We start from the raw sequence: 14,296 nt of genomic DNA, 5'->3' as shown, positions 1-14,296 counted from the left end.
AAGGCCGGCGTGCAGTCTGCCTCTTTCCTCCTCAATCAATTTAGAAGGTACACTAGGTTATACAGTCTATGGCTAAAACTTAAGTAGCCTACTACAAGAGCCCTGCAGAAAATCTTACCTCTATGCAGTGGCGTAGGAAGCACTGTTTTTTTTTTTTTTTTTTTTTTACATAAGAGAAAGTACTGTAAAAATACTGTTTCAAATAAAGGTCATGCATTAAAAATTTAAATTTACTTAAGTAAAAGTAGAAAAGTATTAGGGTTAACACATACTTACAGTACAAACAATAAAAGTGCTCATTATGCAGAATATGTATTAATGTATTATAATTATTGATGCATTAATGTATGTGACAATTTTGTTGGTAAAAGTAAGGCTAATTTTAACTACTTATGTGCCCCTGCTCTGTTAGTGAATATGAGAGCCAGAGAAAATATCCTATTTGTTTTTCTGCACAAAGAAAGTCAAAAGGCAAACAAAACAGGCAACTAAAGATAACTGATCAGCACTGAATGTATGTGTAGGTATGTAACCTGTATGAACCAGTTTTCTCTATTGTCTGACTGTGGCTAACTCCTGTCTACATGATTGTGCACAAACACACATTAAAACACAAACAAAAACACAGAATCACCAGTTTTACATTTTATTGTTTCGGATAACATTATTATGACCATGCTAACCATGCACAATGTCTACAGAAATTACATAACCTAAAGAGTTAAGCTGGCTGTGAGACACTGTTTTGAAACATGGGTATGAGCAGACTTGAATTCTTTCCTGAAGTGATTGTACATGTTCATTTCTTTGTACTCATTTGCTTTTCCTTAAGATAAGTCCCCTTTGCAAAAAAGAAAAGAAAAAGAAAAAAACACTTGTAGTCAATGTGGAACAGTTGTTTGAATTTGCAAAATATACAGCAAATCCTAACGTTCAAATACTGTAAGTTGCTATATGGCTACTTCACTTGTAACAATTCAGAGAGCCTTATCAGGCTGTGCATTGTCTGAGAAACACAAGTCTAAATGTCACTTTACAAAGTGACAAGACAATATGTATAAGCTGTTGGCATAATTGTTTGCAGCATGGTGGAAATGATGCGTTTGAAAACCAAGGTTCAAGTATTACAGGTCACATACAACAATCCCAGTGGCCAAACAGAAAGAATAAACATACATACATACACAGCCAAATGTTTCAGCACAGAATAAAGTAACTAATCATTCCCTCATAAGGCATCTCTACTGAAATTACATTTAGACATTGCTCAAGAAGTTAAAGGAGACAATTCTTATACAGGACCATAGGAGTACAACATGATGGATGGAGAAAAACTTTAACAGCAAACAGCATCTGTATAGCTACAGGGCACACTTACAAGTTGATTGTTAAGGAAACATCCCTGCCCCAGTGCATTCAGTCTTACAAATCAATAGCCAGATATCTATTGATTGGAATCTACAGTATGTATGTTCCTGCATGTCTGATAGATAATGCATCCATTAGTTCTGTGCCTTGGAAACCCTTCATATAGCAAGGTACACCTACAAAAAACGTGCTCAACTGTTGGTATCTTCATCACTAGAACTCCATTTAATCAGTAGAATCATTGCTAAAAGACGTCCTTGCAAGTGAAAGGACACAAAAGTCCAAGTTAGTGATTCTCTCTAGTCTGCCACAAACATGTAGTAATGTACCATAATTTGTGTTGATGCCATGATTTATTTATTTTTTTAATGTGCGATAACATTCAAATTGATAGCTCATCCTTCTCACTCACGTGCAGTTAGAAAGTCCCAGTTAAGGATAAAAAGGAATAAAGGGAATCATCTCATTGCCAAGAGAAGAACCTGATCAGACCTGATCAGACCAGACCAGTCATGAGTACATGCATGAATAACATTACCTGGAAAGACCATTTCTGGGGTATAAAAATTGGGCTGTCGTGAAAATGGAATGGCCATGCCTTTCCCAGCAACACACACTGAATTAGACTGAAAGGCTTAAGAGGGCTTGTGGAGAGGCAGAGGTACAAATGCGGTCTTCGATGCTCTTAACAGGCTTTATTACTCCAGTAATGGGACTGAACCGGGAGCCATTGAGGGATCTGTGCAGGGAAAATGAAAGATTCTTACCAAGCTACTGTGCATTAGCAACAGGTTTTCTAAATGTCTATAATTGAAACCCTGATATTTGTCTTTTTCTCTGTAATTATTTCACATATCCGGACACACCCTCGCTCCTTGACTCTCACTTGTGCTCACTCGCAAACTCACACTAAATCTTTGACAGACTATTTCAATGGTCAGTTGCTATGTGGTTAGAATATAGGAGATGTTTTGTTTATATTGCAAGTCATTTTTTAAAGTCAATCTCTATGGCTCTTTTCCCATAAATGTGGCAACACAGGGGCCCATACTCAAAATGTGACACCCCGTTTAATGTATGTGTGTGTGGGGAGGGAGAGGGGGTATGGAAGAGCGAGAGAGATAGAGAGAGTAGGCAAGCAAGAGAAAGAGAGAAGAGGAGAAAGAGAGAGATTAATGGACTACTGGATGCTAAGTTTATTTGCGGATGAAGGCGACATCCCAGTGAGCTTCGAGTCTGACATGGGACTGACGACACCCTCAATGAGGTTCTTGTTGCAGTCGCCTATGTTGCTCTCAGAGGACAGTTTCGGGTAGGTGACGCTGCCTGTCAGGTCCATCAGATCCTCAAGAGCACTGGTGTTGCTCATGCCGCTGTTCTGGATTTCATTGACTGGTGAGAACTCTGGGATTGAGATCAGTTCTTCCTTTGAAGCTGGGCTGAAATTCAACAATGAAAACAGCGATTACTTATGATGTAATATCCAGATCCTTTAACTCTTCCTAGCCCTGACTTTGATAATAAAATGTTACCTGATCACTCACCTGACCTCCATGGACTGCACCTCATCACACGACCCTGTCCTCTTCACATCCAGTGGCTCCAGCTTGATGATCGGCGGTGGCAGGTGTCCCACCGGCAGGGGTGTTACTGAGGGTCTAATGACCTCCATCTGTGACCCTCCGTTAGCCTTTCCCTCAGCTGTTGACACGTGCAGGCTCTGCTGTTTGCTGCCCTCAGCAGTTAGATGGCTACTCATCAAGGCACTTCCTTTACCCTTCACCGCTCCATTCATCATACCACCCTCCTTCTGGCTGGCTTTGGCATCTGCTTTCTGCTTAGTTGGCTCTTTATTCATTTGGTCTGCGGCTTTAACATTTGCTATTTGCTGCTTGTTAACATTCGCTTCCACGTCTTTCCCCTGTTGCTTAAGAATGCAGGCTTTGCCCTCTTTGTTAAGTTGGCTGCCGTGCTCCTCGCTGCTTTGTTTGGTGTCCTGTCTCTTGTCAGAAACACTGCGAGTTGGTGTCACTTGAGGAGTGTTGTTTTTAACTTGCACACTCTTCTGATTGTCCGTCTGTGCTGCTGTCGCTGCTGCTGCTTCTGTCTTTACCATGGCACATTCCTTCGTGTTGACCTGGACTGTGACCTGCTCTTTAACCTGTAACTCAACATTTTTGGACGCTTGCTCCGTCACCTGAGCATTAGCTTGAATAGTCTTTACATCCCCTGTAGAGAATTAAAAAAAATCACAGTGGGCTTCACTTTATCTAGACTGTCCAGGTAACATTAACTTTAGATAAATTAGTAGAAGAGCTTAATTTGTCCAAAATTAAGACTGACATTGGCAGCTGATGTCACACATTACCAGTATCACTGGACAAGCTGACACTAAATATCTGCACTGGCTCAACTGTAAAACCTGAATGAGTAGAATATTAAAACAGGACAGTTCAAATAAAGTGTTCGCTCACACTATCCACATCAATCCCCCAGAGAGAGAGAGTAATGAGTAATTCTTTCAAGGGTATTTTCAAGAGCAGCTAATTTTACAGCCTGTTCCCATGGTACTGCTCTACAGTGAAAGGTGCCCTATCAGCACCAAGAGTATAGTCCTTGGCTGCTGCTCCAGATTCCAGAAAATACTGTATAACCCCCCCCACCACATGGTTTTTAATGCGCAGCCCGAAGCATAAGCAATGTAACAATGAGCAATTTTGCTTTGCCAACTTAAGCTGATGAGGACAAGCATCATTACTGTTCATTTTTCTGAATAGCCAAAGCCAAAGCATCAGAGTGATTATATAATAAGTACACTGGCAGAAATATTGGCATCTGTCCCCTACTGAGATTTCACACAAGCCAACTTAAAACAGTAGTTTTGCTGTGCATGCTCAAAATAAGCAAAGAAATGAATCAGATCACAAACCACACATGCCCACACATTGCTTTTTTTTTTTTTTACAGCTGCAAGGTGTACAGCGAGGCGTGGAGCGAGCATGAACAGCAAACAAGCTGAAATATCTGCGGGGTGACTGAGTAACACACTAACCTGGCGGTGAGACGGACTTTGTCTCCACCTGTTCGTCCTTCTGATTCAATGCAGAACAGAGACAATCGAGTCAACGTTTGTGGCAATCAGGACACAAAACCAAGTGTCACCAACAAATGGAATTTAATAAAGGTAATAACAACGGAAAGTCAAAAAGTATTAGTAAAAGTTGGAAAAAAAAAAGAATCTTGATCACATAATCAGCAGGTGCTTAAAGGCAGCGGGTCTACTGTTCGAGAACAGAAGGTATCTCTTACAGTACCTTCAAGTCAGCTTCACCTTTCCTTGTTCTCTTCATGATCTCCTCAATTCTCTGCAAAAATACATCAACATTTAATCATTGTGTGAACTTCAAGTGTATTGAATATTTCAAGTGTAACATGCAGCCAACATGCAGTGAGTGTGTGGACTGTCCTTTCTGAGGGTGTTTTTCTGTTAAAAATAACCTTTTTTCTTAGTTGCCTTTCCTCCTCCTCTTGTTGCGTCAGCAGTTCTCTGTCTTGCCGTTGACGCTCTGCATCCTCTTGAGCCTGGACTTTGGCTTTTTCTTTCTGTTAAGATAAGATCGAGATGAAATCTATTTGTAACCAGGAACTGTAAGACAGGACTTAATTTACTGAATTTGCCGAGAATTCACCAGAAATCTAAATCCAATACATACAGCACTAGGGCAAAAACCAGCTTGGCCTCGTTATAAGGTGCCTGGAACCTTATACTGATCTCTAACCTCTTTGTCCATCTGGGTCTGTAGCTCCTTCTCCTGCTCCTCCTTCTTTTGTTTGTCTTCTTTTTGTGTCAGCCTTTGAGGATCTTCCTTATTCTCCACCTTTTCCTTTGCTTGTTGAGCCCTCATCTCTTGCTGTTTCTGCTCCTGTGCGAGTTGCTTCCTTAGCTGCTCTGCCTTTAGTCTGATTGGCAGGTACATATACTCGTTATACACATTTTAACACATGAATATCACATTCTATCTAATGTAGTCTTTAATTTGTGATATATTCAATGGATTCACCTTTCTTCTTCCTCTTGTTCCCGTTTCTTATCTTCCAGTTCTTTCTGAGCACGAGCCTGACGCCTACGCTCTGCCAGCAACCTGGTAGCCTCCTCTTCATTTGTTGTGCCAGCTGCTACCTTCCCCGCGGATGTGCATGGTGCTGATTCTGTCACACACAGAAAGACTGGTGTAAGAATCATCTAAATGTACTAAAACTGAATGTCGAGCAAGGTAACAAATACTCTACTGTCATCACCTTTTTTCTTGTCTCCATCCTGGACGTTACTCTGCGTCTTCTTCTCTGAGACATTCACTTTGGGAGATGAGTGCTCCTTTCTGTCAGGGGACTGAGTTTTTTCAGTTGTGTCGCCTTTGAGGCGTTTATCAGAAAGTTCACCCTTAGATGATGTTTTAGTGATTTCAATGTTGACCACATTCTTCTCAGCTTGTGAGAGCGGGTTCGTGCTGTTAATGTCGCTGTTCTTTTTCACAGCGGCCTCAGCTTTGGATTGTTCACTGTGTATTTCCTTCTTGTCATCTGCTTTCCGTTCATCACTTGACGTGTTTGGACGATGTCTTGTAGGGGAGTTATGGTGCTGATGTGCATTGCTGGGAGAATGGGCACGCATCTTAGATGCAAGCCTGCGCACAGATAGAGATGTTTGCTTTAAGAATTGCAGACGAGGTATTGATCCCAGCTGGTCCCACCTTTGTCCACCCTTCAAATTAACATCAAACAAATTATCTTACTTGGAGGTAGTAGGGGAAGCCAAGTGCTTGGTGACACCAGCAGGAGATTCGGATCTTCTCACAGGTGATCCACAACCTGGTGATGCAGTTCTTCTCTCTCTGCGCAGGCGCTCTTTCTGTAAGCAGTGTTTCAGCGAGTGGACTTAAGCAATAACATCTCGCAACTCGTATACATTAATGCTCGATCCTTACAGATGTAATGTTAGAATGTCGAGGCACAGCACTGGACTGACCTTGGGGGTGTTGGGAGTGGACTGAGAGCCTCCCTGAAGTCCAGCTCTGCTGTGATCTGCGGGGTTCAGCGAGCCACAGAAGGGTGACCTGTGAGGACTGCAGGGCGCTGCATGATGACAGACATGATGCTTATCAAACCAGATGATTGTAAATAACCTCTGACAGAGGGATATTAATACAGTAGCTGGAGGGAGGGGACTCGTCTGGTCAGTGTGCGCTGCATTTAACTGAAGCTTGGAGACAAATTTTTGCAGCTGGCAGAAATGATGCTGCAACATAATTAAATGTAAGGGTTTGGTCAATCAAATAGATTTCAGGTATAAATATATTGGGGAAATGTTTCTCTTCTCTGGTTGTAGCTATGGTCATCAGCTTTTGATTTGGCCTGAAAAGCTGCAAACTTACAGCTCAAACGTAGAGAAAATTTCTCAAGCATCAGATGTTATTCAGCACTGAGAATTTTTCATGTTTATTTTTTGCAGCAATAGATAAAAGTGTATAGTGAGCTTTGTCCAGATAAACTCCTAGTCACTTCTGAAACTGACAAACAGATACGCAGGGAGACTTTCTTGTTGTGATTCTGCCAAAAAAAAAAGAAGAGGTCATTGATTTCCTATTATTAGATTAGGCCTGACTGGGCAGGGCAGGAAATTGAAAACGTTTGTCTCTCATCTGCCAGTATGGCTGTTTCAGCCAACAGTCAGACACACATGTGTGTTAATACCACAGTTAGTCATTTTTAGAAATTAATCCCTGTGCTTGTATGCTACTGTTCAGTACGATGCAAGTGCACACATGTCGGCGTAACGGCTGTGAACGATAATCCCGATCCCAATTCGAATTGTTAACATTTCTCACCGTGCCACACCCTAAACAATGACAGCACACGAAAAGACATACAGACCTTGTGCAAACTCACGATCACAATAGTACAGGCCCTAAACATGGAAAGCATCGCACAACACTAGAAGCGGTTTTCTCACCATCTCTTGTTAACCTCTCATCCATCTGTCACCGCCTGTAAAGAGTAATCTCTAAAGAGTACAGGCATCTCAGTGGGATTGACTGTCTCAGAGTCTATTTTAGTGCACATATTTCTATTCTAGGTCATTTGCAATTTAAGCTCCCAAACTGTCTGCTTCTGGGACCTGGAGTCAGCAACCACTTAGCTGCTTTCATTTCAAAGCTCTAATCCAAGGATATCAAAAACACATGCTCCTTACACATCCACACACTGTGGGAATAATACCACTTGTGCTGGAGATCATTGAGATTCCCAAGTCATTATAGCCAGCCTGTTTGTAATTACTGAGAGGTTACTAATCTGGGGGCGACTAATCCAGAGGGTTGACCTCTGGGGGAACGTTGTACATACTGGAAGTATGTGTTTACAAAAACAGACATGTCATGTAGGAATACTGGTGTTTAGTGCAGGAAAACATGTTTAAGCTCAATGAAATAGCTGATGCTGGTGCATTTTCTTATTGTGCTTTTCTGTGTGGTGGTCCACATGAGGTCGCACTGCAGAGTTTGCTTCTACAGGAGAGCAGAGAGTGAGAGTCCTGCCAGAATATTAGGACAATTGGAATGTTTCCGCTTTGCTCGGCCTGAAGAATAGGTTAGATCCTATTAAGATGGGTATTTTTAGGACAAATGTTCTGAGAAATGTTGGTATAATCACTGTGAGAACAGTCAGAGATAACTCGAAGATAAATGCTATCGCAGTAGAGCACAAACACAGCAAACGTAATTAAGCCTGCAATACAGACAGGATGTATCACATTTGCACAAAAATAGAATCTTTACAAGTCCAACAACAGAGCGGCTTAACATGCATGCATCACAGGAAGAGAACGTATTTGCCTTTGGTCTAAGTTGAAGTTTCAGCCCGCCTAAAGGCAAAGCAACACAAAAAACACGGTAACTGTTGGATGAACAGGAGGGGAGATACATTTGGAAGGGCAAGGGGTTAGGGAGGGGGCAGGAGCTTAACTTTACCAGATTCGCTGACAGCAGGTAGGGGGGAGGCAATGCCATGGGAAAAGGCGGAGGCAGCAGAGAAAGGGAGTGGGGCATTCTCACTGTCACCTATAGGCAGCAGGCGGAGCAGAGCAGACAGAGCATTATGAACAGTTTATCTGAGCAAAATTTCCTCATCCAGCTGTAGAGACCTGGATGGGAGTTAACATACCAGCAGGGATGTCATGATGTGCTGGTCTGATTAAAAGCCACAGTGCACTAGTTTTTGAAAATTTCCACCTGTGGCGATGTGCCAGTTGTGGTATCAGAAATAACACTGTGGCAGACAGAAATGCACTGTATTGTTTTGACATTTCCATGATTTCAATAGAGCATAATGTCCCAGTTCTACACAGACACCAACACAGATATGTAACTCCATCCTGTCTCTGTGGGAAACCAGGAACACATTTCTGCTCATGCGCACTTCAGCAGCCAGGCCATCAGCAGTAATCAGGCCAGAGGAAAGGCTCTCTCTCACACACACACACAGACACACACACACACGCACACACTCGTTGTGTAACGGTATCTCACAGAAATTCAGCAAAATGCAATCACTCTGAAGAAAAAGCTGTTTTTCTTCCATTCCCTGCTGTTTGAGGTCATTCACATTCATCTGTAACTCTCCTGCCTCTTGCAAGTATCCAAAACAATCTCTGCTTGCATCTGTAAGCTCTGTCCTTACCTGCTCCCGAAGTGCAGCCCCTGCTCCAGCGTTTGTTCCTCTGCTCCAGCTGAAGGCTTCGTTCAAGAGAGCGTTTCATTAGGGCCTCCAACCGCTCCTGAAGGCACACACAGCAGAACCCACTTTTATTCAAACACTGTCCCTCCATCACTGGCTTTGTTTCCATTTGTCCTACCATGTATGCAGAGTCCACATTATATTTTTTATGTATTTTGAGGCTTTGCTTATTAATCTAATATTTTAAACAGACCACATGAATTGTCATAATCTGAAACCAGCACAGGTCGCTGCAGTCTTGCAAACACTAGACCGCAGAATTTTTAATGAGCTGACCCTCTCCTCCTCGAGCTGCTGCCTCCTCTTCTCCTCAACTGCGGCTCTGCGGAGCTCCTCTTTCTGCCTCTGCTCCTCCAGCCGCCTCCAGCGTTCCTCCACCGTGCGCTCGTACTGCAGCCGAGCCCTGCGCTCCTTCTCCCTGATCAGCTGCTCCCTGGCCGCTGAAAGAGGCGATGACACAATTTTTGACACAGGTTCCCATGAAAAAAAAATAAGAGTTAATGAACCAGTGTTGTTGCAGGTAGCCTTTGGCTATTCAGTTTGTCTTGAAGAGCTCAGGATACATCACAAAATCACAGTAGAAATAATTTCAGTGTTTTTCCTCTAACTGAACACTCACATAATCTGTCAGTATAATGTGAGCCTGTGATTGTTGCAGTGAATTTGATTGTGTCTGTCAGTCCAGACTCCAGACTCTATCATGAAGATAGAAATCCATGTCACCATGAGGCAAATGCAGGAGCCAGAGGATTAACTGCGAGTGTGAGACCTACTTTTGTCGACTATTCTGTGTTACTGCCACATCCTCTGAAGTGGCAGGACTCATCACATCAAGAAGTCAGTGAACTCAAAATGAATCCTCTATTGGTTAAAAAAGCCCTCTCGGTGACACAGACAAAAAAAAAAACTTGGGAACAGGAAAAGAAAACTAGGGGCGTTTTGGAGCTTCTAAAGGCCGGTAAAGATCGGCCTCTTTAGTTGCACTTGTGCCAAACAAAACCAAGACGTCACCTACCCAGGCTTCTCTCCCTCTCCTCTCGTCTCTCTTTGGCTAATCGCATCCTGTCGTCCGTCTTCATGTAACCTTCCACAACTGAAAGACAAATGAAGATGTCAATAAGAAAAAGGGCAGTGGCAGTGCACTCAAATTAAAGGGAGACGAAAAGGCAGTTTGATAGAAACAAAAAGTGAGACTTACTTTGTTTACCTGCATTATTGTTACTGGCATTAGCTGCAAGGTGTGAAGGGGACGCGTGTCCATTTATGTGTACCTTCTTCTCTGTGTTAGATGGAGCTGGAATCACCATGACAGAAGGAGAGAGAGAGAGAGAGAGAGAGAGAGAGAGAGAGAGAAGCACACTCAGCTTTGTCTGAAGAGGAATGACATCAGCACCATATCACTGAGCCGCAGTGTTGCTATGGTACCACCAGGGGGAAATGTTACTTCAGCTCTGTGTTAAGTGCATTGTGTTGCAAAATGCCAAGTATCCCCCAAGCCAAGGGCAAACTGCAGCAATATGCAGGCAAGGGGTGGAAACTGTCCTTGATGTGATAGTCACTCCACATATGCTGAATGCTGCTTTCAGTTAATGTTGCTGAGCCTTTGTTGCTGCTCTGAAAACACATTAATGTGTATAAGCCTACAGATTCGTATTATGCCATCTTTTATGATTGTCTAGTCACTGTGAAATAATCCAAGTCATTGTTCTAGCGAGTGACTCTCATCCCTGATGAAGCCACTTTGGAGGGAAAGTGTGACTTATGTGACAGAACATCAGAGCGGATTACTCACTTGTTCTTCCAGTCCGGGCTGGAGAGCTGTGACTGTTTGTTGGGGATCTCTTGTCAGGAAGTAGAGTGATGGACGGTGGTGCCATCTTTTCACCTAGCACACAAAAGCCAATAACAGAATATGCTGAGCATCAACATAAACAGTAATCTCCTCTATTGAAACATTAATATCACAAATCATGACAGCTGTAAATGAGTGTGAGGGGAGAGCTCTGCTGGTACACGGCCAAGAAATTACAGTCATGGTGTGTGTGTGTGTGTGTGTGTGTGTGTGGATGATGTGTGTGAAATCACAGATGAGGGAGGGAGTGACACATCACACATTAACTCATAAACTGTATTAAAGAGACAAAAAGATGCCTATACTGGAGTAAATCCCCAAATATATTTGAACCCTCTTTAATGTAATATACAAATATTAAGGAGATATAGTCAAACAAATGCCTTATATCAACATAATAGTTGAAATAAACAAAACAAATTAATAAATATAAAGTAAATATATTATGTAACAGGGAAATTCAGAGATGAGACTGGATCCCAAATAACTACACCTACATCTCAACAGTGGAAAGAGCCTCTTTCTGACTGCCGTGTGAACTATGGAGTTAAAACGTTTAATTCCACAAATTCACTGAATCAGTATGTGCACTGTAGGCTAAACTGACAACACAAAGTCAGTCGCTTCTCTTGATCAACTGAATTACTCTCTCTTCACTCAGGGCTTTTATTGTGAACTGAAACCTGGCAGACAACCCTGACTCCCACTTAAGTGTGCTTTGGCAGACAGGAGAGCTGCTGCTGCTGTATTTCACTTTGACCTAAACGTCTATGCTTAACTAAACATATTACTGCACTCATTCATCATGCTTAGCTTGGAACATTTTCCATGATAACATATTGTATTGATCTTTACAGTGGCCACATGGGTAGTCTACCTCTAATGATCCAGGGGTGTATTTACAATAGCTTTTATGGCTTTGAGGTGAGTACCGCTCATACTACATCTTATTTCTGTATCTTATAGAGCTGTCCAGGCACTATTGTTGTGCATATAACCTGTTGTTAAAAAAAAATACAAGCTACAGAAACAACATTATGTTATAGAGGTAAAAGTAAAATGAATGACTTTTCCTCTTTTTTTGTCTTTATAAAAGATTTCCAGCACTGTAGTCAGCAGTCCTTGCATCTTTTCCAGCACATTCTCAATGAAGCAGTGAACTCTACTGTGACAAGTCTGGATTCACTCATTCAATTGTATCACATTTGATTTGCTTTCGCCTCTTTCAGGGGCGTGGAGGGTGAAAACTAAATAACGAGGTGAAAGATTAATCTCCATCCTGCTCTGCACTGTCAATCTAACCGCAGTCTTCAACCCCACAAAGTCATCGAACAATGGTTTGATGCTTTTAAAATTAAACAGTGTAATCCACTGGTCCGTCCTGTGTCGTTGGGCATCAATCCTCAGTCAGTCCTCCTCTCTCCACCCATTTGAACCCTTTTATCCGATTGAGTGGCGTCATCACCCAAAAAAGACGGCAACACACACAGACTGATTTTGCTTTGAAATAACCCCATAAATCTGTAATGTGTAATATGTACTCACGAGAAAGTATCGATTACACAGCGACAGAGGACAGAGACACACAAAGAGGCACCCCGGTCCTGTCTTGCTCACTTTATCTCGTTATAAAAAACCACACGGCCTGTCGTGATTTGGTTTATTTTTTTTATAAAACATAAAAAGGTCCCTCTGTATTTTTGACCAAACAAAAACAGTGAAGCCGGATCATCACCGCACATAAAGCGGTGGAAATGTCAGTTGCGTCATTCATGAGTCTGCCTCAAAGACAGCACAACAACACGGAGCCCGACGGCACAACCATCACCGGCCGAGCTGACGCTGTACACACGGAGCTTACCTGGTATCGCATTGGATGATGTGACTGTTTTCGCCATGGCCGCTGTCACAAGCACAATACACCCAAACGCGTAGACGCGTTGTCACCCACAACACTCTGCGGTGATGCCAATGCAGCACAGGTATCCGTTTCCTCTCCACAGCAGCAGCAGTGAGCGCAGCCACAGCGGAAAAACACGAGCAGACACCATTCAGCTAAATAGTCTGAAGGTCATTACGGAGGCTGGAGATGATGGGCGAGGAGAGGAGAGTTTTGTGTGTGTGAGTGTGTGTGTATGTGTGGATGGAGGGAGGGAGGAGAGAGGTGATGCTGCTGCCGCCGCTGGGACTGAGGATGATGGTGCGCACACAATTGAGTTTACGACCGACAGACCGACCACACCGTGCGTCGCAGCGTAAGCCCGCCCCGATATATACAGGCTATTAACACATTTACCGGTAGATGAAGATTTCCCATCAGCAAACAGATTACCGGAGACTGAGGCAAATTTAGCAGACCTGGATTCAGTAACAATAAACAGGACAGAAAGCAGAATCAGTGCATACTGCTGCACCATAATAAGTATTTCCTAAATGTATTTCTTCACAAATGGTTGAATAAGATACTGCACCACATATGTTCAGATGCTGAGGCAGTGAACCCATCAAATTTTGGATGTTGGTACTTTGTAGCATCATCTTACTGTCTAATTTGAGACTTCACTTATTTAGAATAGATAAACACCTGGATTAACCTCCCCACCCCCTCCTTAAATCTCACTTTTCCAGCATTACTAAAACAACATAACATTAAAAGTACAGTTGCTGATTTCCTGTTTTCCTTTTTGAAGAAAAAAAAAGATCTGGGAAAGCCATGAATGAAAAGAGGATTCATAGTTTGAACTATTGAGAGCTGAGGGTTAGGGTTAGTGAAGTCCACGCAGATCTATAGGCATCAGTTTCTGCTATCATGGCTGTAAACATACATCATCATTTAGATAGGGTGGCATATTGGATGGCTGATTGTGGTAAAAGCCTTTACAGTGCTCATGGCTGGATTAACTCACTACTGGGCCCTGGGACCTAAATTAGCTATGGGCCTCAATGTCCTCCCCATCTTTCCAACTCTCTGTGTTATGAGTGTATGTTACATCATCTTTAAGTGCCCATCAAGGAAAGTGCACAGTGTAGACTACACATGGCAGCTTAACTAGATTCTTCCTGCTGTTCCAAAAACCAACATGTGCCCCTGTGGTGCAATCCAGGTTTAATACAAGTCAGAAATATGCACCAGATAGAGTTACAGTTATTAAAGCTAAACCTGACAAACACCCCCTTAAAAAATGACGATGGGTTGTAGAATATGACGTATGACCTGTTGGCATATTTACATTGAGTTACAGCAGTTTTGACAGGATATTGACAGGCTAAAACAAATGTTCAGGT

At 42.6% G+C, this 14,296-nt stretch overlaps 1 protein-coding gene across 4 annotated transcripts; it reads right to left on the bottom strand.

Annotated features, from left to right (window-relative positions):
* Positions 1-630: 630 nt before the first annotated feature.
* Positions 631-13,258, bottom strand: map7d2a (MAP7 domain containing 2a). Of its 4 annotated transcripts, none has more exons than XM_018691265.2 (17): positions 12,873-13,258; positions 10,952-11,044; positions 10,358-10,453; positions 10,175-10,252; positions 9,436-9,599; positions 9,103-9,199; positions 8,394-8,483; positions 6,395-6,501; positions 6,162-6,277; positions 5,668-6,053; positions 5,430-5,577; positions 5,148-5,328; positions 4,867-4,971; positions 4,683-4,733; positions 4,421-4,460; positions 2,913-3,597; positions 631-2,807 (listed from the first exon to the last, which is right to left on the bottom strand). In XM_018691265.2, the coding sequence occupies exons 1-17, from the start codon at positions 12,907-12,909 to the stop codon at positions 2,549-2,551; spliced, it is 2,733 nt and encodes a 910-aa protein (XP_018546781.1). In that variant the 5' UTR covers positions 12,910-13,258; the 3' UTR covers positions 631-2,548. The 4 variants fall into 4 exon arrangements, with proteins under 4 accessions (XP_018546781.1, XP_018546782.1, XP_018546783.1 ...); XM_018691266.2 differs by having other exon boundaries at positions 4,421-4,457; XM_018691267.2 differs by having other exon boundaries at positions 10,367-10,453.
* Positions 13,259-14,296: the final 1,038 nt, after the last annotated feature.

This window comes from Lates calcarifer, linkage group LG20 (genome assembly GCF_001640805.2).
Source record: "Lates calcarifer isolate ASB-BC8 linkage group LG20, TLL_Latcal_v3, whole genome shotgun sequence".
Classification (NCBI taxonomy): domain Eukaryota; kingdom Metazoa; phylum Chordata; class Actinopteri; family Centropomidae; genus Lates; species Lates calcarifer.
The sequence above is the reverse complement of the archived record's forward strand: the minus strand, read 5'-3'. Positions and strand labels throughout refer to the sequence as shown.

Coding starts and splice junctions, on each gene's coding strand:
- map7d2a (XM_018691265.2), bottom strand. CDS start 12,909: ATGGCGAAAACAGTCACATCATCCAATGCGATACCAG. Junction 4,972..5,147: donor AGACCCAGATGGACAAAGAG/GTTAGAGATCAG, acceptor TTATCTTAACAG/AAAGAAAAAGCCAAAGTCCA. Junction 2,808..2,912: donor GTGCAGTCCATGGAGGTCAG/GTGAGTGATCAG, acceptor GTTGAATTTCAG/CCCAGCTTCAAAGGAAGAAC.